General features: G+C 39.2%; 11 protein-coding genes across 11 annotated transcripts; 4 read left to right on the forward strand and 7 right to left on the reverse strand.

Moving 5' to 3' along the window:
* Positions 1-342: 342 nt before the first annotated feature.
* On the reverse strand, positions 343-1,059 carry BATDEDRAFT_22160 (uncharacterized protein; the record flags this gene model as incomplete). The annotated part of the gene is made up of 1 exon (XM_006675421.1): positions 343-1,059. The coding sequence occupies one exon, from the start codon at positions 1,057-1,059 to the stop codon at positions 343-345; it is 717 nt and encodes a 238-aa protein (XP_006675484.1).
* Positions 1,060-1,436: 377 nt separating this feature from the next.
* On the forward strand, positions 1,437-2,476 carry BATDEDRAFT_22161 (uncharacterized protein; the record flags this gene model as incomplete). The annotated part of the gene is made up of 3 exons (XM_006675422.1): positions 1,437-1,772; positions 1,892-2,084; positions 2,160-2,476. 3 exons carry the CDS (start codon positions 1,437-1,439, stop codon positions 2,474-2,476), a joined length of 846 nt encoding a protein of 281 aa, XP_006675485.1.
* A 183-nt stretch (positions 2,477-2,659) lies between these two features.
* On the reverse strand, positions 2,660-2,920 carry BATDEDRAFT_7583 (uncharacterized protein; the record flags this gene model as incomplete). Its single annotated transcript, XM_006674882.1, has 1 exon — positions 2,660-2,920. A coding segment is annotated over one exon (261 nt), but the record flags the coding sequence as incomplete, so codon positions are not given.
* Positions 2,921-3,301: 381 nt separating this feature from the next.
* BATDEDRAFT_85335 (uncharacterized protein) lies at positions 3,302-4,228 on the reverse strand (the record flags this gene model as incomplete). Its single annotated transcript, XM_006676326.1, has 1 exon — positions 3,302-4,228. One exon carries the CDS (start codon positions 4,226-4,228, stop codon positions 3,302-3,304), a length of 927 nt encoding a protein of 308 aa, XP_006676389.1.
* An 844-nt stretch (positions 4,229-5,072) lies between these two features.
* BATDEDRAFT_15623 (uncharacterized protein) lies at positions 5,073-5,995 on the reverse strand (the record flags this gene model as incomplete). The annotated part of the gene is made up of 2 exons (XM_006675074.1): positions 5,073-5,571; positions 5,695-5,995. The coding sequence occupies 2 exons, from the start codon at positions 5,990-5,992 to the stop codon at positions 5,165-5,167; spliced, it is 705 nt and encodes a 234-aa protein (XP_006675137.1). The 3' UTR covers positions 5,073-5,164.
* Positions 5,996-6,440: 445 nt separating this feature from the next.
* On the reverse strand, positions 6,441-6,809 carry BATDEDRAFT_22164 (uncharacterized protein; the record flags this gene model as incomplete). The annotated part of the gene is made up of 1 exon (XM_006675423.1): positions 6,441-6,809. One exon carries the CDS (start codon positions 6,807-6,809, stop codon positions 6,441-6,443), a length of 369 nt encoding a protein of 122 aa, XP_006675486.1.
* A 656-nt stretch (positions 6,810-7,465) lies between these two features.
* Positions 7,466-9,891, forward strand: BATDEDRAFT_34207 (uncharacterized protein; the record flags this gene model as incomplete). The annotated part of the gene is made up of 6 exons (XM_006675724.1): positions 7,466-7,607; positions 7,723-7,778; positions 7,933-8,571; positions 8,651-8,974; positions 9,053-9,406; positions 9,502-9,891. The coding sequence occupies 6 exons, from the start codon at positions 7,466-7,468 to the stop codon at positions 9,775-9,777; spliced, it is 1,791 nt and encodes a 596-aa protein (XP_006675787.1). The 3' UTR covers positions 9,778-9,891.
* A 26-nt stretch (positions 9,892-9,917) lies between these two features.
* Positions 9,918-14,631, reverse strand: BATDEDRAFT_22166 (uncharacterized protein; the record flags this gene model as incomplete). Its single annotated transcript, XM_006675424.1, has 12 exons — positions 9,918-10,178; positions 10,280-10,360; positions 10,490-11,159; positions 11,264-11,421; positions 11,530-11,867; positions 11,940-12,114; positions 12,235-12,880; positions 12,920-13,188; positions 13,227-13,406; positions 13,471-13,555; positions 13,930-14,221; positions 14,394-14,631. 12 exons carry the CDS (start codon positions 14,629-14,631, stop codon positions 9,918-9,920), a joined length of 3,393 nt encoding a protein of 1,130 aa, XP_006675487.1.
* A 280-nt stretch (positions 14,632-14,911) lies between these two features.
* On the forward strand, positions 14,912-15,713 carry BATDEDRAFT_22167 (uncharacterized protein; the record flags this gene model as incomplete). Its single annotated transcript, XM_006675425.1, has 2 exons — positions 14,912-14,969; positions 15,283-15,713. The coding sequence occupies 2 exons, from the start codon at positions 14,912-14,914 to the stop codon at positions 15,711-15,713; spliced, it is 489 nt and encodes a 162-aa protein (XP_006675488.1).
* A 714-nt stretch (positions 15,714-16,427) lies between these two features.
* BATDEDRAFT_85002 (uncharacterized protein) lies at positions 16,428-18,651 on the forward strand. Its single transcript, XM_006676037.1, has 5 exons — positions 16,428-16,540; positions 17,117-17,250; positions 17,346-17,459; positions 17,553-17,693; positions 17,817-18,651. The coding sequence occupies exons 1-5, from the start codon at positions 16,538-16,540 to the stop codon at positions 18,490-18,492; spliced, it is 1,068 nt and encodes a 355-aa protein (XP_006676100.1). The 5' UTR covers positions 16,428-16,537; the 3' UTR covers positions 18,493-18,651.
* Positions 18,652-18,900: 249 nt separating this feature from the next.
* On the reverse strand, positions 18,901-20,249 carry BATDEDRAFT_8761 (uncharacterized protein; the record flags this gene model as incomplete). The annotated part of the gene is made up of 4 exons (XM_006674979.1): positions 18,901-19,418; positions 19,500-19,584; positions 19,682-19,951; positions 20,037-20,249. The coding sequence occupies 4 exons, from the start codon at positions 20,247-20,249 to the stop codon at positions 18,901-18,903; spliced, it is 1,086 nt and encodes a 361-aa protein (XP_006675042.1).
* Positions 20,250-26,163: the final 5,914 nt, after the last annotated feature.

A 26,163-nucleotide genomic window follows, 5' to 3' on the forward strand; every position in this document is an offset into this window, starting at 1 on the left:
TTATTAAAGATCTGTTGTATTCTGATATTGGATATGTTTTACTTGAAGAGAACAATCTCAGTAATGCAACTATACATGTAGGTCACCCAATGTTCACTTTAAATGTTTGGTCTAAAAAGGAAAGTTGGAGGTTCAAAAGATGTCAAGGATGTAAACATTCGTCCTGTATTTTTGTAAAAGAATGGGCATGAAGATTAGTAAACTAAAAAAGTTAAAACAATGTTGCTCAGTGAGATTGGCCGCTTATTATATAATGTTCCATTTACGTGAATACGACTTAAATATCAAGATATCAACTCGATGACACCCATAACGAGCAAAGTTTAATGACTATATAACGATTTATTTTATCCGAGTTTGGTTCTTGATAGATTCATTATTTTGTTCTTGCAATGTAATCATATCCGTTTCTGCATCTGCAATCACATTTTCAATCGCATCTGCAGTCGCATCAGGATGCCATTCTGACATTCCAGTCATGCTCATATCAACATCAGTGTCGTGTTCAGTCGAGTCATCTTTATTGGTCGCATTGCTTCTACTAATGTGATATTGCATAGGATACTGCACTCGTTTAACAGTCTCTCCTTTTTCTCGCATAATATCCTCAATCGTTCCGGGCGGTTTCGTTGAATCAAACCATCCCAAATGATCAGCAATCAAGTGTGTGTTTTTACATCCGTCGCATTTGATCATAACCACGCCAGTCGTATAAGCCTTTTTTGACATGGATTTATAAGAGCGATGTTTACAGACTTTACATGTAAAGCCAATGATCATTCTGTCTGCAGAGACATTCAAGCCTGCGTCTACTGGAGAATCAGAGTCGTTGCTGGATATCGAATGATGGCGAGTAGCGCAATATGATGTATGTATGCTACCAATCAAGTATGATGGTCTGGTTGCATTGAACCATTCATGCTTTGTGATTGATGCAATTCGATGGTAGCGATACACCGGTCTTGTCAAGTTGCATAGTGTAGCGGCTGTTGATACTGCCCAGCTCAACGATGGTCGACTCATGAGATAAATAGTCTTGATCAATGTTTTCTGATGCATTCGGTGGTCCTCAGGACAGGACGAGCAATTAAACTATTGCAGCGCTGTTCAATCCACTTTGCAATCTAAAACACTCTAGTCGATCATGATGACAAATTCAACTCACTGTTTACAGTGTTGTGCACAATGGCATATAGCAACATATACAATAATTGGACTTTACCGTAGAAATCTGCATAAAAATACATTCTACTGCCACCAAATCATGTCAAGTCTTTGATTCTAGTTGGAATTATATTGTTTGTATTTCCATGAATTGCACACCAATATTAGTACAAAGTATCTGAAAGTATCTGAAAAGTATATAAAAGTATCTAAAAGCAAAAGTCAAATGTTCAACTCGAGTTTATCCAATCCACCATTTTAAACTGCAGATAATGCTGGTTGTGCCAGTTGTATCGACCACTGATGCGAATATGCCACTGCTCTCATTGGCAGATGCATTAGTGATTCCACAGAATGCAAGAGTGTTTTTTGTATACAACGATCTAGTGCATCTTGATGCCAGTCTTTTGCCAGTATCGAGTAACCAACTCACTGGCCAGTCGTTTACTGCTCGATTGTGCTGGCCAGATGCTACTGCAATCAAACCACAACAAGAGCAAACCAAGATCCATAGAGTCGGCAGTGTTTCTGATTTAGAAAGTATTGTAGTGTCTGGCACTATCTATCAGCTCGCATCCTCAGCAGTGAATGGAGCCGATGCTGTTCCTGTAAGTTTGACCAATGTTTGATTGATGGCATGAGTTGGCATGAAGCCATTGTGCTGACTCGGCATACATGCAATACGATTGGTTTATTCATCTAATACAAACCAACTGTGTTGAATTAGACTGTCTGGCTTGCAGTGCATACTTGTCTCACAAGTTGTGCTCAACTATTAGCCTTGTCACTCTCCGTGTCTGAACTACTCAAAAAAAGCAAGGCTCACTCTTTGCATGTATTCACTGTTGTGCAGTACAAAACCGCCAAAGATGCTGTTCATGTTCTTGAGATGAATGGCATAGACGATGCGGTTTCTTTAGGTAAACACATTTAAATTACTGCAGATGATGGATCAATACAGTGACCATCAGTAAACTCATAATTATTGAATATAGAACAAAGTGGGACTCGATTGGACTGTCCGCTCTTGGTTCGAGATGCATTCATAAACTCAATGGTGGAGCTTGTTCGACTGTACAAAATTCCATCACGGTTCATGATATGGCCAGCAACCATGTGTATGGTGAATAGCAAACAGGCTTTATCCTCACTTTCACAAGAGATCAGTCGTGTATATGACATTCCAACCACTACAACTGAAACTGCAACTACAGCCAACAGTGATCCAATGACAGTTTCTGGTCATCAGATCATACACTCTGCAATGCCGTTACTATATCCAAACCGTGACTCTGAATCGATATATTTGTGAGTATATTGTAAAATGGTTGTTTTCAGATCAAAAAGTCAATAAAATCAGCATATCGATATAACAATCTTGTATTGATTCATGATATCAAGTTGGATTGCTTGACAAAATATAAATGCTGCAATGATCAATGTTGTTGCTGTTGGTTTACAGTTTGGCAGCACCACCTTGGAAACGAGTACAAACATCGGTCCAGTTGATGACATTCCACCAGGCAGCAACGTAGTTGGCACGAACATTGCGGTATTTGACATAGTAGGCATGTTCCCAGACATCAAGAGCAAGTAAAGTCATGGCACCAGTACCTGCAAACTGAGGTGCAAACTCGGGATGATCTTGATTGGCAGTGGTCACGATTGACATGGTAGAACTCGAAGGAGTCCAAGTAAGAAACACCCAACCAGATCCGAATACACCAAGAGCTGCTGCTGTAAACTGCTGCTTGAATGTCTCGACAGAGTCAAACGACTTGACAAGCTGTTTGCCAAATTCAAAATACTATTTTGACTATCTGATTTGGGATTCTTGATGTGTGTGTGTAGTTGTACAACTTGACAGAGTATGATGCCAATATCATGTATATTACCAGTTGTGCAACTATTGCGATTGATGTAATACAAATATTAGTGTATTTCAACCATCAGTCATCAACCATGACTCACATCCAACCCAATTTACAAACATTAGAAACTCGATCAAAATTGTAAATGCAATGGTTTATTCAAATCAGTTGATGATTATGGAAACATAAATCACAGTTGACTTGCAAACCATGTCAGTAGTTTGATAAAGTAGTTGTATGTAGCTTTATGCATTACTTGCATCGCTTTAATTTCTTGGTATGCTTGGATTGTATTCTTTCACTGTACTAAACCTTTGGAACCATGAACCCAACTCTGGTTCAAGATGTTCGCGATACCAGTCAATTCTAGAATAACGTCCAAATAATTTTTCGAGTAGTTGTTGTAGATCCGTTTGTCTGCTCATAAATTGGTCGGTTAAATCGAGTATAGCTTTAACTGCATCTTCGAGCAAACTTGGATCCTTGTTTAAACGGACCATTATCTCGTGAATTTCCTTTTGAAGTGCTTTGATCATCTCCAGAAATTCTTCCAAAATCTTTACAAGCTCGTCGACAAGCTCAGGTACTGGTCCAGTAGATTTAACTCCATTAAGGAAACTTAGAAAATCTTTGACCCATTTTTTGTACATGTCAAGATGTGCGGAATAGTAAGACGCATATACTCTATACATGTCTTCTTTACGGGTCGATTTAGTATTGATGCCTTTCACTATTACTTTATCAACACGCTTGTGTTGCTTTGATTTGCCTTGAACGTGCTCTATAGATCCATAAGCACCGTCATGATCATTCGAGTGTGAAAATACCGATAGCTTTAAAAACGATTCCAAGAGTAAATCAATCGAGTTATTCTGCTCATCTTGGTGCTTTTTGGCTTTTTGATGACCAGATTTGTGCTTTTTTCCAATACCACGTAAAAGCCCACCGAGATCGAAAAACTTTAGACGAGCTCCGGGAGTCTGGTTTGGATGATTATTTTGACTGCCGCCAGGACCTTGAGTTGTTGAAGTACTCGGAAATTCCGGACCACCTGTTGCTTGTGGAACACTTTGGCTATTTAGACTTGGACTTGAATCAACAGATTCGATTGTCTCGCTGGGTTGTGGCAAAATGGCATGAACACTGGTGGCCAAGGCTGCAATTGTAAAGGCTGAGATGTGTGTGAATTTCATTTGATCAAGTATAACTATGTATGTATTATTGGAGGTCAACGAGCCTGCTTTTATAACCATCATAACAATCGGTTGGAATATTTTTATACATTATTGCTATGTGTTTATTCCGCATATCAGGGATAAAGGCCAGTATGAATATAGGGCTGGGATATCTAACCCTAAATGGGCCAATATTGACAGTGTATGATCAAATGCTTGGTTTGAATCCAAACTGAAAACTCCACTTTAGTTTAATTACCACAATTTGTGCCGTTGATTTCTATATTTTCACCTTTTGGCCCTGATGTCTGGTGACCCTTTTCAATCACTATACAGAGTACAATCGCTTAGTTACAGTCACCGCACAACACCAAGCTTGGTGACTTTCTGTTTAGTCAATATGCGGCCCATCAAACTGAATCGATGATTTGTCCGCATCAACAGTTGTCGATAGTTTAAATTGCCACTCAATTTGGACATCAATGTATACAATCAACTCACATCTAGATTATATCAATATATCAACTTGACGACATTCACACCCACAATCAACATTAACAATTTGGGTTCAATTGGATTGTCCAGTATTGGTTCATGATATGGCCAGCAACCATGTGTATGGTGAATAGCAAACAGGCTTTATCCGCACTTTCACAAGAGATCAGTCGTGTATATGACATTCCAACCACTACAACTGCAACTGCAACTACAGCCAACAGTGATCCAATGACAGTTTCTGGTCATCAGATCATACACTCTGCAATGCCGTTACTATATCCAAACCGTGACTCTGAATCGATATATTTGTGAGTATATTGTAAAATGGTTGTTTTCAGATCAAAAAGCCAATAAAATCAGCATATCGATATAACAATCTTGTATTGATTCATGATATCAAGTTGGATTGCTTGACAAAATATAAATGCTGCAATGATCAATGTTGTTGCTGTTGGTTTACAGTTTGGCAGCACCACCTTGGAAACGAGTACAAACATCGGTCCAGTTGATGACATTCCACCAGGCAGCAACGTAGTTGGCACGAACATTGCGGTATTTGACATAGTAGGCATGTTCCCAGACATCAAGAGCAAGTAAAGTCATGGCACCAGTACCTGCAAACTGAGGTGCAAACTCGGGATGATCTTGATTGGCAGTGGTCACGATTGACATGGTAGAACTCGAAGGAGTCCAAGTAAGAAACACCCAACCAGATCCGAATACACCAAGAGCTGCTGCTGTAAACTGCTGCTTGAATGTCTCGATGGATCCAAACGACTTGACAAGCTGTTTGCCAAACTCGGCGTCGGCATTCAGAGCAAGCTTCTCTGGTCCCATATTCGAAAAGTAGATGCCATGGTTCACTGCCATTGCAAATAGAATACAAGATTGTTAAATCACACTAGTGGTCGAGACAATACCAGGGAGTATCACCAGTAGATATTGGGGCGTAATATCAGATATTCATATGGATTGATGCAACATACCGTAACCACCGCCATTGTTACGCACAGTCTGACGGACCTTTGGAGATGGCCAGGGGAGTGGTTCAGTCTTTCCTGCATCCTCGCGAGCAATAATACGCAGGAGATCTTCAATGGATGAAAACGATGCCTTTTCAGTAAACGCTGCACACTGCGACAGTTCAACAAGAGCCTTGTTAAGATTGTCGGTATAAGCCTGATGATGTTTGGTATGATGCAGAGTCATGGTTGCCTCATCGATATGGGGCTCAAGAGCATCATAAGCATAGCTGATCTTTGGGAGAGTCTTTGCAGTAAACATGTGTTGATTGTGGGAATTGGTCAAAGTCTGGATTGGCTTCAACACTCGAATCGGCTGCATTTCCAAAGCCATTGACGATGTAATGCATATTGAATGCTGTTGCAGAAACAAGAGCGGCAATTGGATTACTGCACACAACATCTGGTATAACTACATTTATGCTGATTTGTGTTGGTCAATTACTGGACTAGAGTTGCAGTCGTTTGGATTTTACCAGATCTACTTTACATATTGCCATTGAATAATGTCATGAATTGTCATCAATGTCAGCCCGTCGTATCAGACAATGCATTTATTTTGGTTTATCTGCACTGTTCACATTCATAAATGCATGGACCAATCAATCGATCCATCCATGAATAAATATCCAAAAATTGAACATGATGCTATACCAACTAATGTGGTAACTCGATGTTGGACCAAATCAGCTATTAACCAGTCATGATGCTCAAAACGACTCGTCCGTTTGAGGCAGTAGTCTACGCAGTGTTACCGAGATTCGTTCCGTTCGAGGATATATCTCTCCTTGCCATTGATCATTTAGTCGTACAGGTATACCATGTTTCCAATCCCATCTAGCTTCACCAGAAAGTCCAATCAAATCTCCTTGTTGAAGAAACATTTCAATCGTGCCAGCTGGTTGGTGATGGTTTTGATTGACTTTTGGCTGATGGTTTTGATTGGCATTATCAGATGGTGAAAACTCCATAATACATGAGCCGCTGATACTCGCCACAACTATCCCATCTGCAAATCGATTCACCAGATCCACATGCGATACCAGTCCATCATTTGGATAGTAATGGTTGGCAATCATGTGGTCGAATAGCGGTGTCCTGTATGCAAAAGTCGAGTTTAACTTTACAAACATGACAATGTAAACTCGAATCTATCGAGTGGCCATAGTAAAGCATGTATGCAAACATCTGACATTTTACCTTGACATCAAGGTTGGACAGACTAGCTGTTTACCCAATTGGCATAGTAGATCTAAAAAGGATGGAATAGTTCCAAATCGCACTACCTGATTAATGCCTACTTGTGGTCGGAACCAATTGTTATCCTTAATATGGGCCAATATAGATTGACATTCTGTTTCTGAAAGAGCGTGCTTCCAGAGCAATAGTCCAGGTATGGATGTGGTTTGTGGACAGCCTCTGAATGGATTACTGCCTTGCTCTACAAAGGCTGGAATATTTATTAAGCTTCTTGTTATAAATTGATTGTCACTCGATTCATTCACTGCAATTCAAATATCAAGTCTAACTGTTCCAACACAGTCACTCGTTTCTATTCTAATTTCATACGTTTTCAATCTAGTTCAATAAAAACGACACTTTAGGAATGTTTCCATGTCAATCACTAAAACAACTGCCAATGAATAATGTCGAATAAATCAACCAATCATTTTACGAGACTGTCAGATTTTGGCATTTTGTGATTCGCTTTACGTGAATACAACAATTATCGAGCATGGTTGTCATTGAGCTTAATGTGCTGGCAGCGTTCTATGTTCTTGGATCTGTAGTTGCTATTTATGCCATCAAGAGAATAGCAAAGGCTTTAGTCTTATGTGTCCAACCTATTCCAAAATTCTTTGTTGTTCCTCCTAAAGGTATTTCGACACAACTTGCAGATCACTTGGTCAAACTGCAGATCTACTAAAGCGACGAGCTGTCTAGTAATGACATGCTATTTCAAAAACTGACAGTATTTCTTTTAAACTGTAGAGGCTGATTTTGGTTGGAAGCCTTCCAAGGGACCAACTCAGATATCCTCAGTCCGAGTAAGTCTAGATCAATACATTGTAGTCATTAGTCTTGTAGTCTGCATTCGACAATGTCTTTAATGGCTCGATACCAATGAGATACTAGGTGGTTGTTAAAAACTAATCATTCCTGTATTCTGGACTTGAACACTATTCATTGCTACTTGCATAGGATCCTAAAAACCCAGCCAAGATTATCTGCTACGATCCAGCTACTGGATATTCGCTGGGCGAAAGGGATATTGTCTCTCCAGAGCAGGTCAAGTCAATCGTTGATAAGGCTCGCATTGCTCAACAAATATATGCAACTACTACGTTTGAGCAGCGTCGAACTCTTCTCCGCAGTTTACTCGACTGGATCGTTGACAACCAGGATTTAATCTGTCGTGTTGCCACCAGAGATTCTGGTAAATCACTTATCGATGGAAACTTTGGCGAAATTTTAACTACCTGTGAGAAGCTGCGATGGACCATTCAGCATGGTGAAAATGCTTTGCGTTCAGAAGTACGTGAGCCTGGTATGGTCATGGTGCACAAGATTCCCCGTGTTGATTACTTACCGATCGGTGTAATGGGATGCATTGTAAGCTGGAATTACCCGTTTCACAATGTGTTTGGTCCAGTAGTGAGTGCTCTCATGGCGGGTAACGCTTGCGTTGTTAAATGCTCTGAACAAGTCGCCTGGAGTACCACCTTTTGGCAATCCATTATATCTGCTGCGCTCACTGCTAATAATATTAGTGAGGATCTGGTTGTATTCATGAACGGGTTTGGTGAGACTGGACAAGCATTGGTCGATGCTGCTGACAAGGTGTGTAAACAGTTCTTGTATGCATCTGCAACGACGCTATTTGGTTTTACTCACTACATTATTTATTCATTGCGAGTAGATTACGTTTATTGGCTCTCCTGGAGTTGGGAAAATTATTATGAAGCAGGCATCCCACACATTGACACCTGTGATTTTAGAACTTGGAGGAAAAGATTGTGCACTTGTGTTTGATGACTGTGACTATGAACAGTTTCGTCATAACTCAATGCGTTATAGTTTTCAAAACTCTGGTCAAAATTGTGCTGGTCTTGAACGGGTTATTATCCACGAGTCGTTGTATGATCGGTATATCAGCGACACCATCGAGACTATTAGGAAATTGCGTGTCGGTGCTTCACTCCATGAAGAGGTTGACTGTGGTGCCATCACCATGTTTTCGCAGGTAAACTATTTTTGATCTTGCATTGTAGTGCTAAATGTATACAAAGTACTGATGCTTTCAATTCCATTGTACATATAGATTGGAATTATACAGTCACTTGTTGACGATGCTATCAAGATGGGTGCAAAAGTCCAGATTGGCGGCAGCACTTATAAAAATCCCAATTTTCCTTACGGACAATATTTTACTCCTACTCTTCTGACTGGTATCACAACTAAAATGCGTATTTCGCAAGAGGAAATTTTTGGACCTGTGTTGATGGTTATGAAATTCAAGACAGAAGAGGAAGCTATTGCTCTCGCCAACTCATCTCCTTTTGGTCTTGGGAGTGGTGTATTCACTCTTGATATCCAAAAGGGAGAACGTGTTGCTCGCAAACTGCGTGTTGGTTTCTCAAATATCAATGATTTTGGTGTCAACTATCTTTGTCAAGTGAGTTGACTGATTGGCTTTAATGTACAATCTATTGTCTAGATAATGTGTGGAGTTTTTTGCTAAACTATTTATTCTTGCCGTGATGTATCTAGGGTCTTCCATTTGCTGGTGTTGGCATATCTGGTATTGATCGATTTGCTGGTGTTGAAGGTCTTCGCGGAAACTGCCATCCTCGTGCCATGACTAGCGATAGATTTAACTTTATGGGAGTCCGTACTACTTTGCCCCAATTGCTGCACTATCCTATTGTACCAGCAGGAAAGGAATTTCAAGAAAGTCTGATTCAGATGCTTTTTGCACTTAATCCTGTTTCTCGAGTCATTGGATTGATGCGTGTTGCCAAAATATCTATTCTTGGCCATGCATAAGCCACTTTTTATTTGAGTATCCATTACAATCAAAAAATGATTATTGTATCTCAATTCTTGTTATGCTTGTCTCATTCGACTATTTTGAATTAAACTATCCTCTAGTCAGTATAGATTTCATGTGTTTTGCTGATGTTGGGCTATTCTGGATGAACCTTTTTTTGTCTACTATCAGAACTAATGTGTATTGTACTGGCCAATTCCGTCATACATGATAACTGTTGAAAGGAGCCAGCATCACCTATATTGGAGTCATTATATACCACTCGTGCTTGTTTCCGATTAAGATACCATTCTGCCCAGCCTCCAAGTCCAGATCTGCTCAATCGAGCTGCTGATACCCATAGGGGATATCCAAATGGCGGAGGTGCTGACTGGACTGTCAAATTTCGTAACAATAACTGTATTTATCATTTTGAATGAGCAGGTGTGAATGTAAGAATTGGCTGCTTTCCATTCTTTTGATTAAATATCTAGGCATGTTCGATATTATCAATCATACCTCGTGTGCCTGAATACTATACCTCTCGTCGTCGTCGTTGGTTAAATAGAGCAATTCAAATACCAGATTTGCCCAGATCCCCTGTGTCAACATTGGTTTAAATACAACACGTCAATCAATGATTAGTATACTATGTTGCTTATCTCAAATTGATTGCAGATGGTATGATACAATTGCACAATGAGATTGGTTAAAAACATTGAAACTTACACGAACTGCTTCGCCATTGATCATACCGAGTTGAACAGCACATTTTGATCGTTTTTGAAGCATACGGATTGACAGAGGACCACCAATTGGTTTAAACATGGCAAACAAATTGGGAACTCCCATTTTTAATCCTTTGGACCATGCTTTCAGCGGTTCTGTAGGATCGGTCAAAACTACCTTTTGCTTGGTGGTATCGACTGTTACGATCCAATCGCACACTATACTGTGAAGTAGCATTTCCAGTTCAGTATACTCATTGACTTGCTGTTCATCAACAGCCTGATCAAACAATATCTTGACCGTGTACCGCAATGCTTGTATGCATACTTTGCGTAAGGGTGTGCGCAGCTGGTGTGTCCACCATGTACGACAGGTCATATTCAACGAGTATGCAACATTCCCCAAATACATGTCAAATATACTGGTTGTGTTTGTAGTATACGTGTCAATGTTTGAAATATTTTGACCGAGGAGTATAATGTAGCAGCCAATGCAAAGTGAGATAAAGATCTGATCAAACTCATCGCAGTCAATTTGGGTCGTTTGTAGATTGAATTTGCTATGATAAAGAGTAAAACTATTACTCTGTTTGAGAAACTCGAACCAATCAAGTGGAAAGTACTTCCATGAAGCCTGTAAGAGTTGTTTTGAAACTGGTATATCGCGATATCTATCATGTCAAGATTCGATTGATTGGCATGTGTTTTGATGCCAATTAGAATAAAATCGTAAGCTACATGCATTGATATACATTTGAAATTGGGTTTTACTTACGCTGTAAGATTGTCAAGGTCCATTGTATGCAAAAGACAAAATACCAGTATTTTAAAAAGGAGCGGTGGGAACGCTTGAATCGTATCCGGTCTATCCAATATCCCAGTTGTCACCACTTTTGTTTCCACATACGAAGTAGCTGTTGCAGACCCTACAGGCTGTTGAGAATCATTGTTCACACGTACAATAACAGCCAGAACATAAATGTATTAATATTGATGCTAGATTATCATTTGTTGGCTACACATTGTGTTTCATCAACTTACCAAAAGAGTATGCATTATTGTGTGATTTAGCCAAACAGTTTTTTGAGATGCATCAACAAAGAGACCGTTATTTAAAACAGTATCAACCTCGGTACCTTCAAGCGCGTGACAGCTCGTTGGTTCAAGCTCAGTGCCAGTAATAATGACAGATACACCCTCAAACCAGGTTTCAGCACCACGTAGCAGCAACAATCTCGAATCGATTCTTGCCAAAAGAACATTTCCTGGATAAATTGGAGGAATTCGTCCAGTTGATATCAGCTTGGATATTGATTTCATAAGTGATGGCATCATTGCCGAGTAAAGCTTGGCATCCTGGCCAGAACTGTATTCGTGGTCTGTCAATTTAAAAACAGGTTATTTTGATTGGGGTAACAAGCCAAAGTACAGTATGAGTAGTTACATCTTACTGATATCAGGCCACATTCGGGTTGGTCTCAAAAATCCCATAACCAGTAATGGGATTCCAAGAAAGCTCAATGTTGGTGTGTCTAGCACTGCGCCAATAACAATTGAAATTGGCGATATGATGACGATTGGAATAATCATAAACATCCAGTTTTCGTGTCGCTGTTTTCTGTTCAACTATATAATGGTTAGACACAAATCACCAGCAAGCATTAGTCCGTCTATTCATACTATAGTTTTGGAATAAAATAAAGTGCTGTACATTTCAGTTGTCGTAGATATATTGCATGTATTTACCAGAAAGTGTTTGACACCAATCAACCAAAATGTTGTTTTGAATCGGATGCGAGTAACTGTTTCCCGAATAAAGCTTATTGCAAGTAATCGAGTTCCGAGTTCAAGTGCACACCACCACGCACCGAATCCAGACATGTTTTCCCCATTGCATGTTCCTGTAGAGGAATTAGCACTAATAATAGCATTAATGGTTTCAATTACAGCAATATCAAATGCAGTTTCTTCGGCCCTATGCCACGCTAGTACGAAACATCTTGACATCATCAATGCTGCCCAGATCCAATCGAGTGATCCAAAATTGGCTGCTAGAATTTGAACATTTGAATTAGACATATATGGCATGGCAATATATCCTGTAGAAATCCATGCCAAATTTGCTAGTGGGGTTAGGTGGTATATCAGAAGATGAATGGAGCCTAGAGCGCATACGATCGGATTGATGATGGGGAATACGCAAAGTGGGTTCCGTAGAATTGGATAAATGGATGGGATATATACTTGCTGAAATTCTCTTGTTAGTTTTAAAACTCCCAGACATGTGCATACTGCCCAAAAAAACGGCATTGTGAGTTGGTGTGTGTGAGTGAGTGGCATAGTTGGGGATGTAACAAGAATAACCACCACAATTCCTGCTGTCAATCCAAGTCTACACAGTAAATGAATCAGTTCGCACAGTGATTCATACAATAGATCCAAATTGGATCCTGCACTAAATGTCGACTCAAGCAAAGGCAGCTTTAGCGTAGCAGCTTTCAAATTAAATATCAAATCTATCCATACGCGGCTCGCCAAACTGCATCCACCAATAGATGCAACCAATACTGCTGCATTGTACAATCCAAAGTGCACGCACACTACTATGGATATCGCAATTGGAAATGAACAAAGAAATAGAGTCATTATCATTCGCTGCGTATTAACCAGTGATGGACCTCCTAGAATATATGTATGTCCCTGTAAATGTATAGTTCAAGATTCAGCATTAGGCATACTCGACTATCATCAAATTTTCGAAAGTGACTGATTTCAATCTTGAGTAAACTTGCCAGTTCCAGTACTTTAATGACAAGAATGCGTGTAGATGGCAATATTCCCAATGTCCACAGTATTGGAAGAAGTACAAAAAAGACTCCAACGCCAATGGAAATTTTTAAAGTTGGCAGAGCAAATGTCTTGAAATCAATGGTAATGCATGTCAGTTTAAACGTATAAAAATCATTAGACATTTATATATACCTCTATTGCCCATAATATCAATAGAATAGCTATGTGAGCTGCTCTTGAGAAATCATCTATTTGGTATGTATCCTCTGTGTGATATCTAGTCAAGTCAACACATAGTATATGCTTGTCAGCTGAATACAATCTATTCAACACTAGATGGCATGATCAAAACATTTTGATTTACGTATTCAATTCGCTTGGTTTGGGACTATTGAAATTCAAAAACAATCCACTCAAGTCAGTATTCAAATAGGTTGATTTTAAACAGTAGTCAATTTTTGCATGACATTAAGCATTACCCCACTAGTGGCCAATGAGCCATGCTCCACGAAGTCCAAGATATTGCATATATAATCCACATGCCAGCCTTTGTCAAGGCTAAAGATTCAAATCTATCACAAATCTAAAGTCAATTTTGATGCTGGCTTCATCTTTAGCAAAAAGTATCTACAAGTATTAGTCGTTTACTACCTGGATTCTAGTTTTGAAGGTGCAAGATACGCAAGTACAATGCTTGATAAAATTCCAGAAACAACTCCTTTGATGGCTCGAATATATATTTTTCTATCGACTTGTGATCGCGAGTGGTTGAATACAAAGTTAAATGCGGAGCGAACAGGTGGACCGACTAGACTTAGTTTATCGTCCGATCCAATATCGCAGCCTTTAAAAACTCCCAAATCTTTGTATTTTTCAACACCGTCAACTTTGTTGCTGTATATGACCAGTGCATGCAAGGCCCAGTCTACCAGCATAATTATGACTGGAAACAATATTTCAGTGAAAATAGCATTAGAGTTAGAGCACGGTTGAATGTATAACAGGCAGTTGCTGGAATATACTCGGTTACTTCATCCGTTATATCACAATTATCCCAAGATATACAACTGATATCAATGACTTGAAAGTCATTGAAGCTAATCAGAATTATGCACCTCCATAGATTATATTTGGAAACGCGCCGAGAGTGCAGCCTACATTGCCAGCAACAGCTAATACTATTGCGCCTCCAACAAACGGTATAAATAGGGTGACGAAAGATATAACAGTAACCAGGATAGTATATACAGCTCGAGTTTTTTTGGGGGGAAGAGATGGCCCGCCGCTCAGAGTTTCAACGAAACGGCGTTTTGAAAACTCGGCCTTGTATTCATTCAATAGAGGTGCAGGCATTATGTTAATGAATCAGATAAAAATTCAACAAAGTTTACAGCTTCAAATATAGTCTAGGTTGAAACGCATGCATCTGTAATGAATACGGAATTTAAAGGAATCGACGCATTTCTAGCCACAGATCCGACTTGATTCTATTCAGTAATGTGTTGTTAAACTATCATGAAAATACAAGTGAAGCAATGCATGCAATCGAAAACAGCCGTCCATAACGAAGACGTAGTCGAATCAAAATTCAAATCAAAAATGGATTTTCCCTTTCCATCAGTCATCAACTGTAATGAGTCGTTTGCTGCTGCGTTTATTGCCTACTGTCCGTCCTTTGGCTATTGCTGCCCGTAAGTGTTTGATTAGCTGGAAGCATATTCTTGACTATCATACACCCATGATGGTCTACTTGCATACAGGGCTTGTTTATTTCCAACTTTTGTAAAAATGTCACTGACATCTCATGTTGCATCATCGCTTGTTTTGATGACTTGAACTAACAATCTTTTACTTTGATTGCTACTGGATGTAATATTGATCTATTTGCTGTTGGTGTATGTGATCCAACCCTATTCTATTATCTGTTGGAATATATGAACCGCATGGCCATGATGGGACTTGGCAACTGACTTGATTTCATTATTACGAATTGAAACTCTTCAGCAACCCGCTTTGTTGCTCCGAGAGCAACTGCTCCCATGGCCTCGTTGCTCTCCATTCGCAACTATGCCAGCCATGAGCTTGACCCTGCCAACAAAAGCGAGTATGATGCCTATGTTCAACAATGGATGAAGCATTTTACCAATGTCGAGGATGACTTTGAGCTTGAGCGTGGTCTCAACCATATTTTTGCTGCCGATTGGGTCCCTTCTGTTGAGCTTGTTGCTCTGACCCTCAAGGCTGCCCGTCGCCTCGATAGTTTCCCAACCGCAGTACGTATTCTCGAGGGTCTCAAGGACAAGGCTTACAAGCCAGAGCAATACCAGGCATATATACGTGAACTCAAACCCCTTCTTGAGGAGCTTGGTATTCCTGAAAAACAGGATCTTGGAGAGTTTGATATCATCAGAGAACGAAACCCCTGGACTGAATAGGCAAGTAAAATAAACTGATTAATCTACAGATCTATTGTGCGATTCGGCAAGCACTTCATATCACGTGGGTAGCATGGCTACAGATATTGCTTGCTAGTGTACAGAGTCACTAACCGATTCATTGCACCTATACTTGAAATCAATGTTGTGGTTATTTACTAGATGGCTTGAGGTTTAGCTACATTTGATCCGGGCTGAATTGGGATCTTGACTGTTTTGTTGGGATTTTTATAAAATTAAAAGGCCAATCAATAACAGTTCAAATGTTACATTTTGATTATTGAGTTTTTGTATTGACAGTATATTGTGGTGATTCATTGCTTGGTGGGGTTTGTGTGCACTCTTAGATTCCAATGTAAACTTGCAAATCCCTTATTCCAAAGCTCTGCTATCATTGGGAATACTTTGAGCAAATATCATTCTGACTGCAAAATACAAAGATTTATCTCTATGATGTCACATTTAACGAACACGCATGCCAAGTGTTATGAAAGCAGCGAGTTTTGCATTTATCACGGACCAAATCTGACAATTGGCTTGTCGGAGTTTAATCACATTCTACGCCAGATCTGATATTGTCATATGAACTACTCTCAGCCTTTGCTAGACACGATAAATCAGATATTACACTTTAGCCACAATCCAATTCGCTTATTAGAGCTGCTACATGTATTTATCACTGTCACTTGTCAGGATCTAAATACATTCTAATAATGCTCCTTCTTGTCATTTTTGCACTACTACACATTCGTATTAATGGCCTTTATGGTCAACAAATAACCTGGTCTCCTGGAATTGGATGCGAGTTTATAGAGAAAGCATTAATGGTAGGTCAAGCCTTGAATCATCATCCATTCGACCATGCCTGTCTTGATACCATTTACAGCTGCATTCACGTAAAATGCAACTTTTGTCTTGCATTGATTGTTTTGAAATATGCAATGTTTAAATATTCGGCATCTTTTCTACTACAAATCGACTGCAGTGCCTACTCAATTATTCTTGCAGGCATAACGTCCATTATACGATTTTAGTTCAAGCTATAGCTTTGGATTTCCTTTTCCACTTTTAGCATAACCATATTGTACAATTGAAAAGTTTGAAAACGGATTTATCCATTGGAATCTACATATTGAGTTGACCGTTTTCAATACAATTCATTTTGTATTCTAAAACTCGGATACATTCGTGTTCTAGTTGAAGAAACAAAAGATTGCATACCGATTACCAAGAGAAAGATCAGTGAATCAAAGATTCTAGACAACACAATGTTCAGTAAATTTGACACCCATCACTGCACGAGACTGTTTATGATGTATTTTGGCACTTTCAGTGGTCCATTTTACGTGAATATGGCGGTAACTAAATCTAAATTATATCTTGTTTTGTAATCTATGATTCAGCATTGGCAAGTGAATCCACCTTGGACAGCGGGAATGTGCTGCTCTAACAGTAATGAATTTACTGATCCAAACTCATCAAAAAATTACAAAGGTGATATGGTATACTGCGATGCTGTTGGTAATATTTTGACCTTGTAGGTATTCTTGTTTGATTTGATTTTCGTGTTGTAGTTTTGTACAAGTACAATGATAACAAGTAGAAACTCACAAGCCATATTATAATATATAGGAATCTTGGTATATCTAATCAAAGTCAGTACAATAGCATATTTCTACAAACTGCTGCTGTTAGTGCAACTGAGCTTCCTTCCGAATTGGCTTCTCTACCATCATTGAAAAACCTGTATGTCGTGTATTTATTCAGCAATATGTATATTTTATGGGCAGCAGAGTTGTACTTACATTATCAGATACTATACAATATTTCATTCAACAGATACGTTTCTGGTAGAAACCTTGCTGGTTCAATTCCATCCTCGTTTGCTGGACTAACGGGTCTTGAAACGCTTGATTTGTCAAAAAACAACCTAAATGGTGCACTTGCCACTTTGACAAATTTATCATCACTAACATCATTGTAGGTATTTTTTGACTACATGACATTCAGCATTGTTTTACACTCTGGCAGATCCTCAGTCTTGAATGCAATCCAAACATCCAACATGTATACTTACATTTATTAAATCATTTATATATATAGAGATCTTAGTGGCAACCCCATCAATGGAGATTATACGCCGTTGAATGGAAAGATATTTACCTATATAAACCTGAGCGGAACAAACATTGCAGGACAAATCTCAAATGTGACTTTTACTAGCAATTCTATGTGTACATGGCCTAGTTCATCCACATCCAGTGCACAATCAAATTCCTGTGTTATACCTGGTGGTAAATTATGTGGCAGTATTTCATACTGTTCTCAATCTGCAATCAATGAAGCATCCAGTATGACGCAAGTATTGAACGCTATGCCAACATCATCTCAATCGCCAGTATCTCACGCAGAAATAGAGTCTGGCCCAAGTTTTGGCATTTCATCCATGGTGGGAATCATGATAGCTATTGGATTCATATGTTTTGCCGGTCTAGTTGTTGCAGGATCATTTATTATTGGTAGACATCAACAGCGACGCATGCATGATCGATGCTCAGTCCTAATCACCAACTCCATGCCAAGGCATTCCTCGTTGATGCATGCCCGGAATTCTAAACACCGATCGCGGTTTTCATGGAAGTTGGAAGATTCGCCTAAATTGATTATCCCTGACAATGCCTATTTCTCATCCACTGCCTCGATCATCTCAGCTACAACTCCAATCACTCCAGTCACTCCCATTACCCCTGTAATCTATGATCGCTACGCTCATGCTTGATGTTATTTTCTGCCGAGGTAATGTTGGTAAATAATCAATCGAATTTCGATTTATAGTGTTTGAAATCAGTGCTTTGATCAATACATCAGCTCATATATAAAAATATCAAATACTATCTGTGTATTGTTGCAGAATAAACAGCAGTGCTTCATTTTAACATTGATTTATTCAAAATGGCTTAAATTTGCTCAGCTATTGGATCATACAAATAGCATGAACCAGTAAAAATGGTCATGTATTAAACCTCAATACTGCGTATTAGAAGTTTAAAAGTATATAAAATGCACGCGTTATGTTATGGTGGGATGAGTAGATGGATCAGTTATTTAAATCGACTTTTGATGTTCGGGCTTTGATAGCATTTAGAAAATAAGCAGGGTTAGTATTAAACCAATATATCTCACAGACTCAACAAAAAAACAATATAGCACATACCCTATGACTGGTTTCATGGTCAAGATGAACAAATGCACGCTCGACTTCTTCCAAAGTTTCAATTTTAATTTGAAGAGCTTCACCTATGTCGTGAGCTTCACACAGTGGCATGTCTGCAGGAAGAACAATATCTACCTCGACAACATATTTGCTGCCAGCATAATATGCACGACATGTATCCACCTGCTTAACACGCGGATCGTGAGTCATAGACAAGTAGGTAACACGATTCAAAAAAGATGTATCGGCACTCTTTCCAACAATCAGTTGAATATGCTCTTGAGCAGCTGAAGCCCAAGACCGTAAAATCAATAGGGCAATCAAAATACCGCCAATAGGATCAATATACCATCGTACATATTGACCAAGTAATCCAAAGGCAATACCAGTTATGTTGAGAATTAAATCGTTGCGATGGTCTTGAGCAAGAATTCTAGCCGAAGGGTATTTTGATAGCGATACACAAAACAGATATAAAAAGAATTTGAACACTAAATGTAAGATTTGCAAATATGCATGTGGTTACTTGACATGTGCAGATACAGTCATGTTTTGTAGATAAAGCCACATACCCAAAGCAACACCAATAAAAGAAATACTGATAACACCGAGCTGAATGTTATGGTCTGAACTAGTCAGTGAGCGTACACTTTCAATCTGTAAATATCCAAATGTTAAACCAGTGCATAGTTCGATCAATATGACTGCAAGTCATGCAAGCCATAGACATGAAGCCTAGAATGATCCGACTTACGATCAACTGAAGGGACAGAGTTGCCATTAGGGTCGCAAACACTATGATTCCTGCAGTTTCATATCTGGCCTTTCCAGTTGGATAGTTTAGATTGTGACCGCTAGATGCAATACGATTGGCAAACACAAGCACTCCGTTGGAAGCAATGTCCATGAACGCATCAGCTGTAGTGGCAAGCAAAGATAGAGATCCGGACAAAAGAGCTCCAACAAGCTGCAAACAAAACAGCAGGATATTGACTGCAAACGATCCATTGACTGCGAGTTTAAGCTAGACAAAAGTGAGTATACAGATGTAGATGACATGCTTGAAGGACTTCAACCAGACAATATAAAAACAAGACTCGATTGGTTACCTTGAACAGCTGGGCCTCTTCATCCTCATCTCGATAATCCGGTGGTTTTAAAAGTCCTTCAATCAACTCGTTCTGGTTCTCATAAAAGTCGGCTACTTTTTTCCCATTAGAACCTCGACCTCGAAGCTGCTTCAGAGTATCCTTGCTCACAAGCTTTGGTCGCAGTAAAAGTGGATCAGTGGAACTGATTCTATCTTCAAGCCCCCGTTCCATAGAAGGTCCAGCCTCTGTTGGAGACTCGTCCATTAGGTTGGGTAGACCCAGATTCTCCTTGCGCATGATTGTTGTTGAAATACCTATCCTAGCCGTCGCTGTTGAACTGGCCGTAGAAACCTCTGCGGTTGGGTGTGTAGAAACCATATTGCAGTAGTTTTGATAAACTAGATTGTCTGGCTATAAACCAAGTTGACAAGAGTTTAAGAAAACTCATGGTCAGCACTGACTGTTTTGTTGATTGGCGAATCATTACACTGATGGATGCCCTTCAATTACAACTAAGCCATGAAAGCACATTGAATTACACCCGCATTTACGTAATATAACGCTTGGATTTATTTTGCAGTCGCTGCCTCTGGCATAGCCATATATTGTACAATTGTCAAGTTTGGTACCAGATTCATTCATTGCAATCCAGATATTGGCTCAACTGTTGTTTCTACGCCAACTATACAATTCTCACTCGTAATGGCAAAGATGTGGAATTTGTCGAAACTATGAACATTCGTTTGGTTGTTTACTATGCATGTTGACAGTTTTATTTATGCTCCATTTTATGTGAATACAATTAAGCAGCAGTTGGGCAGTTTGCAATCAGTTTTTTGAAACAAGATTTTGCTTGACTCATCTTGTCAGTTATGTTTTTAGGGTCTTTGAAAAATGCATCAAAGTGTTGCTCCAATACTTGACGTAAAGCCATTAGTCCAGCACAGGTTCGGGGTGGACATTTAATCACCAGTTGATCGCTATCGATGCTCAAAGCTCCAATACAAGGCTAATCAGACATGTTTAACAGTTAATCTACAATGCACACTATTGATAATTACATGATAGTTGCCAAGAAAGCTCAGTATTCAAACATACCTGCATGGTAGCAGTCTTTCCACAGAATAATACCACAGATAGGCCAAGTGTTTCGTTAATATCCAGTACAGCTCCTCGATCAGTGCCGGATACAGATCTGGCCTTTTCCAGTTTAATGGCGTGGTATGCATACCATCCTGATTCTTTGAGATCATTTTTTGAGACAATGCTTGATTTTTGAATGTTTATATCATCAGTTTTGCCAGGCATATGCAAAAGATGCGCTGTGACTTTCCCATGCATTTTTACTGGAGCATCAAGCACTAGTATGTTTGGATAAAGTGCTGCAGCAAATAGTGATTGAACCAGTTGCTCAGTGCTGGTAATGGGTGAATTTAAACGAATTGTCAATGAAGGCATGCCAATTTGAGACCGTTCTTTTAAGGCGGCTGAATTCAAATTCGATGTCATCTGAGCAGATATAAAACCAAGTGCTACCAAGCCACGTCGCAACCGCGTCCGTGTATCATGAATGAGATTTAGATTTTGCCAGCTCAAAAAAAAGTTGTCGCAAAACCGTTTAGAATTCGATGCAGATTTGAACTGATCCATCCTTTCTGCCCATTTATCATAGGCATATGCGTAGGAAAGTAGATCAGAATTGCCACGACGAAATACTGCATGTGCAATACTGGCCTGTGCTTCTTGATCAAAAGGTCGTACAAAAGGGCTTTTTCCCAAACTTAACACTGCGCAAATAGTCAAAACAGGCTCAATGCAGTCAAAGAATATAGAGTATAGGAGCATTTTTCCCAGTCGTACATCCAACGGTAGGTTTACCAGTATCCTTCCCAGCCAAGTCAAATTCTCATTGTCATCCAAAGCCTTTGTCTGTAAAAATTTGTCAGATTTCATCATTAAAAATAATAATACCAATACTAAACTGACCATATTCAAAAGTTGAAGCGATCTTTCAATCCGGGCTTCCGGAGGAGGTTCAGGCATAGAGGCAAACAAACTAGCTAGCGATCCACAGCAACTATACGGCCCCAAAATGGCACGCACGCGAAGGCAGATCTCCTCCAGCTCAAGTCTCAGCATCTCTGGTGGACGCGATTGTGGCTAATATCCATGTTTTCAAAGTATAGGATTCAGCAATTTGGACCAATAAAGCCTTGACTTTTAATCCGTACAATAAACAGGGTTCAAAGTGATTTTACCAGCAATTTATATGATGAGTGCGGAATAAGATGGAAACATTGTCCAGGCCGAACACGCCCTGCTCGGCCAGCACGCTGTTTGCAATTTGCTTTTGAGATCAAAATGTCGGCAAGCCTTCTCATTTTTCTTCTTTCATCATAGCTATACAAAATAGTGAAAGTATAAATGGTTTAAAACTCATTGTAGGTCAAAGATAATGATGGATTAAACAATGTTTTTAAGAACAAATGGGCAAAAATACTCTTACCAAATTTCACGGGCACGGCCACTATCAATGACATAAACAATGTCTGGAATGGTAATTCCAGTTTCGGCGACATTTGTGGAAAGAACAACCTTGCGCTTTCCTTGCGGTGCAGACTCGAATACCATCGATTGCTCTTGCGCGGTCAGCATACCATGCAAGCAAAGAACCCACAGTTGTGATTCACCTTGTTCTTCAGATTTGGCACTCAAAGCATCTCTTAGACTACGAATCTCTGATATTCCAGGCAAAAAAACCAAAATACTTCCTGGTGTCATGTCATCACATTCTGGCTCTTGCGAAATAATATGATAAATCAAATGCTCAATAAGCTCGTAGTTAACCTTTTGTGGATCTATACGCGAAACTGTTTCCAATGTTGAAGCAGAGTATATACTTTGGCTTTCCCACGTATCATCGGTGTCGTCGTCCAAATCTATCACCATAGACACATCTTCTACTATATCTTCAGTATACAGATCATCATTGGATGGCTTTATGGTTTGCTCCCACATAGCTGTCATTGAGTAGGATGTACCCCCTCGACCTGACACCTTGATAGTTTTAGATTCTACCCAATAGTGAATGCATATTGATCATTAAAAACATGCGCTTAAATATCACATGTGCAGATTAACAAAAAACATACTTTGATAAACATTCTTGGGCTGAAGGGAAAATTTAGAGTGAGTATCCATAATATAACCTACTCCATGACAAACAATAAGAATTAGTGGATATACAATCATGTCAGTTTAAAAAAATATTTTAACCCCGTACCAGATTCCTGGATGGCATCTTCAAGATAACCAATTTTGACTGGAAACATTTTCCCAGGAACCTGAATGCATGGTACAGTACTGATACCAGTTCCTTTTTCAAAATATGCAGCAAAGAAACCAGCGTCCACTGTAGCACTCATTAGAATTACTCTAAATGATGGTCGATAAAATAAAATTGCAGTGGTTTTAGCATAAAAACGTATCCATCAGCCTACTAATAACAAATTTCAATTCATACTTTAAATCTGGACGACGTGGCAAAAGCCATTTGAGTAAAAACAGCAGAAAGTCAGAATCAAGGGTACGTTCGTGCACCTCATCCACAATCACATGTGATATTCCAGTCAGCATTGTATTAGATTCCATTCGTTTCAGCAATACTCCCTATTTCAAATGCTTTAGTAAATTGCTCATATTGCATGAGAAATATTAGTGTCATATCGCAGCCAAACATATAACATACTGTCGTACAGAATGTAAGACGAGTGGAACTAGATGTCTTGTTTTCAAAGCGAGCTTGATAACCAATCCATGAATTTTGAGATCCTGGTGGTCCGCCATCTGCAATTTCACTTGAAACTCGCTCGGCCAATGATATTGCAGAAATACGTCTAGGCTATAATAGATTGTTTTTGTAAAATATAATGTGCTTGAGCAATCGAATCAGATAACGGGCCATGCCGCTTGATATAAACATATATGCTTTACCTGAGTGCAAATAATATTGGTTGATGCGCCAAATCCAGACTGAATCGCCTGTTCAAGTATAAAATGTGGCACTTGAGTACTTTTTCCACTGCCAGTATCCCCAGAAAGCACTACCACCTGGTGATTTGTAATTGTTTCTATAATGCTGGACTTGTGTTGGTATACGGGTAGTGCGGATCGTGATTTCTAAATGTATGCAAAGGTAAAAACAATCAATACAACAACCGTCATTCAGTCAACGTACATCTGCTCCTAAGCATACAAATTTACCAATAGATTTTTAAAAGTAGCAGACTCTTGACGAGTTTTGAGCAGATAGGGAAGCTGTGTGTATTTTTTTCCCATTTGAGTAGAATCATCTTGCTTTGAAACTAAAAGTTTGGCTGGCGTTTCGCTGATTTTATCCATGCTTTTGTCAGATTTCTATAATTTAGTCGTGTTAAACAATGAGTTTAAAACAAAAGTTGATAGTTTTCAAGCAAAAAACTACAAGAAAATTCACCTGCGGTGTAAACTCCAATGCCGTTATGGATTTAACAAAATCCAATTGGCGCTGAATGGTTTCCATCATAAGATCTTCAGCTGCGGTTGTCTAAAAATAAAATACAATCGACAGTTTAAAAGATAAATACTTGCAATAATACATATCAATATGTACATGAGCAAATATAAAAGCTTACACGCTGATGATCCCATTCTCTCCAGATATTGGCAAATGGAGGTGGCAAATTTCTGACTTGAAATGACTGGGCACTGCCGATTAAATGAAATAGAGCCTTTGTCTATTGATTTGTACAAGATTAGACGCCAAAATCAAATTGAACGACACAATCAAGTTATACGTACAGCTACAAACTGTTTAGCATCCGCAACATTGCCAACAATTTCGTTTTTGTCCATCTCAAACGCCTGATTGAAAAGATTGGTTGGCTCACGATCATGTTTAAATCTCAGCCCAAATCTACTGCCAATATGGCATGTTAGCGGATAAAATACAATTTCTGCACCTTTACAATTCTTTTTTATCCATTGCTGTAACAACTCCCTTGGCATAGATCCAGTCCAGCCAGGTGAAGACATGTCTAATATATGAACTATTTGAGATGTTGGAACGTCTGATGCGATTGCAGACTTGATAGTTTCCTCTTCATCAAAAAGCGCTCCCATGAGACTCCCAATGTCAGAGCTGTCATCATCAGAGATGGCAGCATTTGATTTTTTTTCAACATCCTTGGCAATGTCCTCATAATCCAAAAACTCAAAGTCTGATAGATTAGATTCTTTTAAACAATCGGAAGAATCGTCTATTCTAGCAAATGAACTCTGCTCGTTACTACATGCAGTATCAGAGTTACAGCCAGCGTCTTCCAATTCATGCACATTTGTTTCTTTCCGATCATCATTGGTTGATTGATTAAGTTGATTAACAGGATTTACACAATCAGCCATCTCCGCGACCGGCTTTGGAGCAATTTGAATCTCCTGCGAGCTCTCCAAATCGGACGAGTTTAATCCTATTTGGTGTTCAAATTTATCTGACATGGTAAAAGGTAGCCTTTTGGATGGAACATGTAGACACAACTAGTGAAATTTGAAACGATATTGGTTGATAAAAATACCATTGACGTTAAATTGGATCTATGGTTAGAAATAGAGTTTTCAGATCCACCATAAATGCATAACATCCAAATAATAAAAATACCCATTGTAAGAGCGAGTCTATGCTGCGATTTAATGATGCTTTCATAGCAGCCTCAATGTCATCACTATGAAACCCAATTTTGCTTAGCCAGATATATGCTTGATGAAGTTCAAGTTCAGATTGTGGTAAAACTTCGCTGCACGGGGAATCAAGCTGATCGGTTTTTATATCTGACAGGTACTGAAACAAAATATTCTCCAGGTTTGCAGAGATTGCTACGACAGGGATCGACGAATTCCCACACAATGCTTTTTTAGCACTATTAGTTTTTGCAAACTTGAAGTCCACTAGAGATGCAGCATGCTTATATTTTTTGATAATGTCTTTTCGTTTCTGTATATTGTTTTCCTGGGACTCGGTTGAGCAACCTGAACTGGCATGAGCAGTGTTGGAACTGTCCTGAAATGTGCTATGGTCTGCAGATTCAATTGGTTGTGATGGGATATGGAG

This window comes from Batrachochytrium dendrobatidis (assembly GCF_000203795.2).
Source record: "Batrachochytrium dendrobatidis JAM81 unplaced genomic scaffold BATDEscaffold_1, whole genome shotgun sequence".
In the NCBI taxonomy this organism is placed as follows: domain Eukaryota; kingdom Fungi; phylum Chytridiomycota; class Chytridiomycetes; order Rhizophydiales; genus Batrachochytrium; species Batrachochytrium dendrobatidis.

Coding starts and splice junctions, on each gene's coding strand:
- BATDEDRAFT_85002 (XM_006676037.1), top strand. Junction 17,251..17,345: donor GTTGGTAATATTTTGACCTT/GTAGGTATTCTT, acceptor TATAATATATAG/GAATCTTGGTATATCTAATC. Junction 17,460..17,552: donor CTACCATCATTGAAAAACCT/GTATGTCGTGTA, acceptor TTCATTCAACAG/ATACGTTTCTGGTAGAAACC.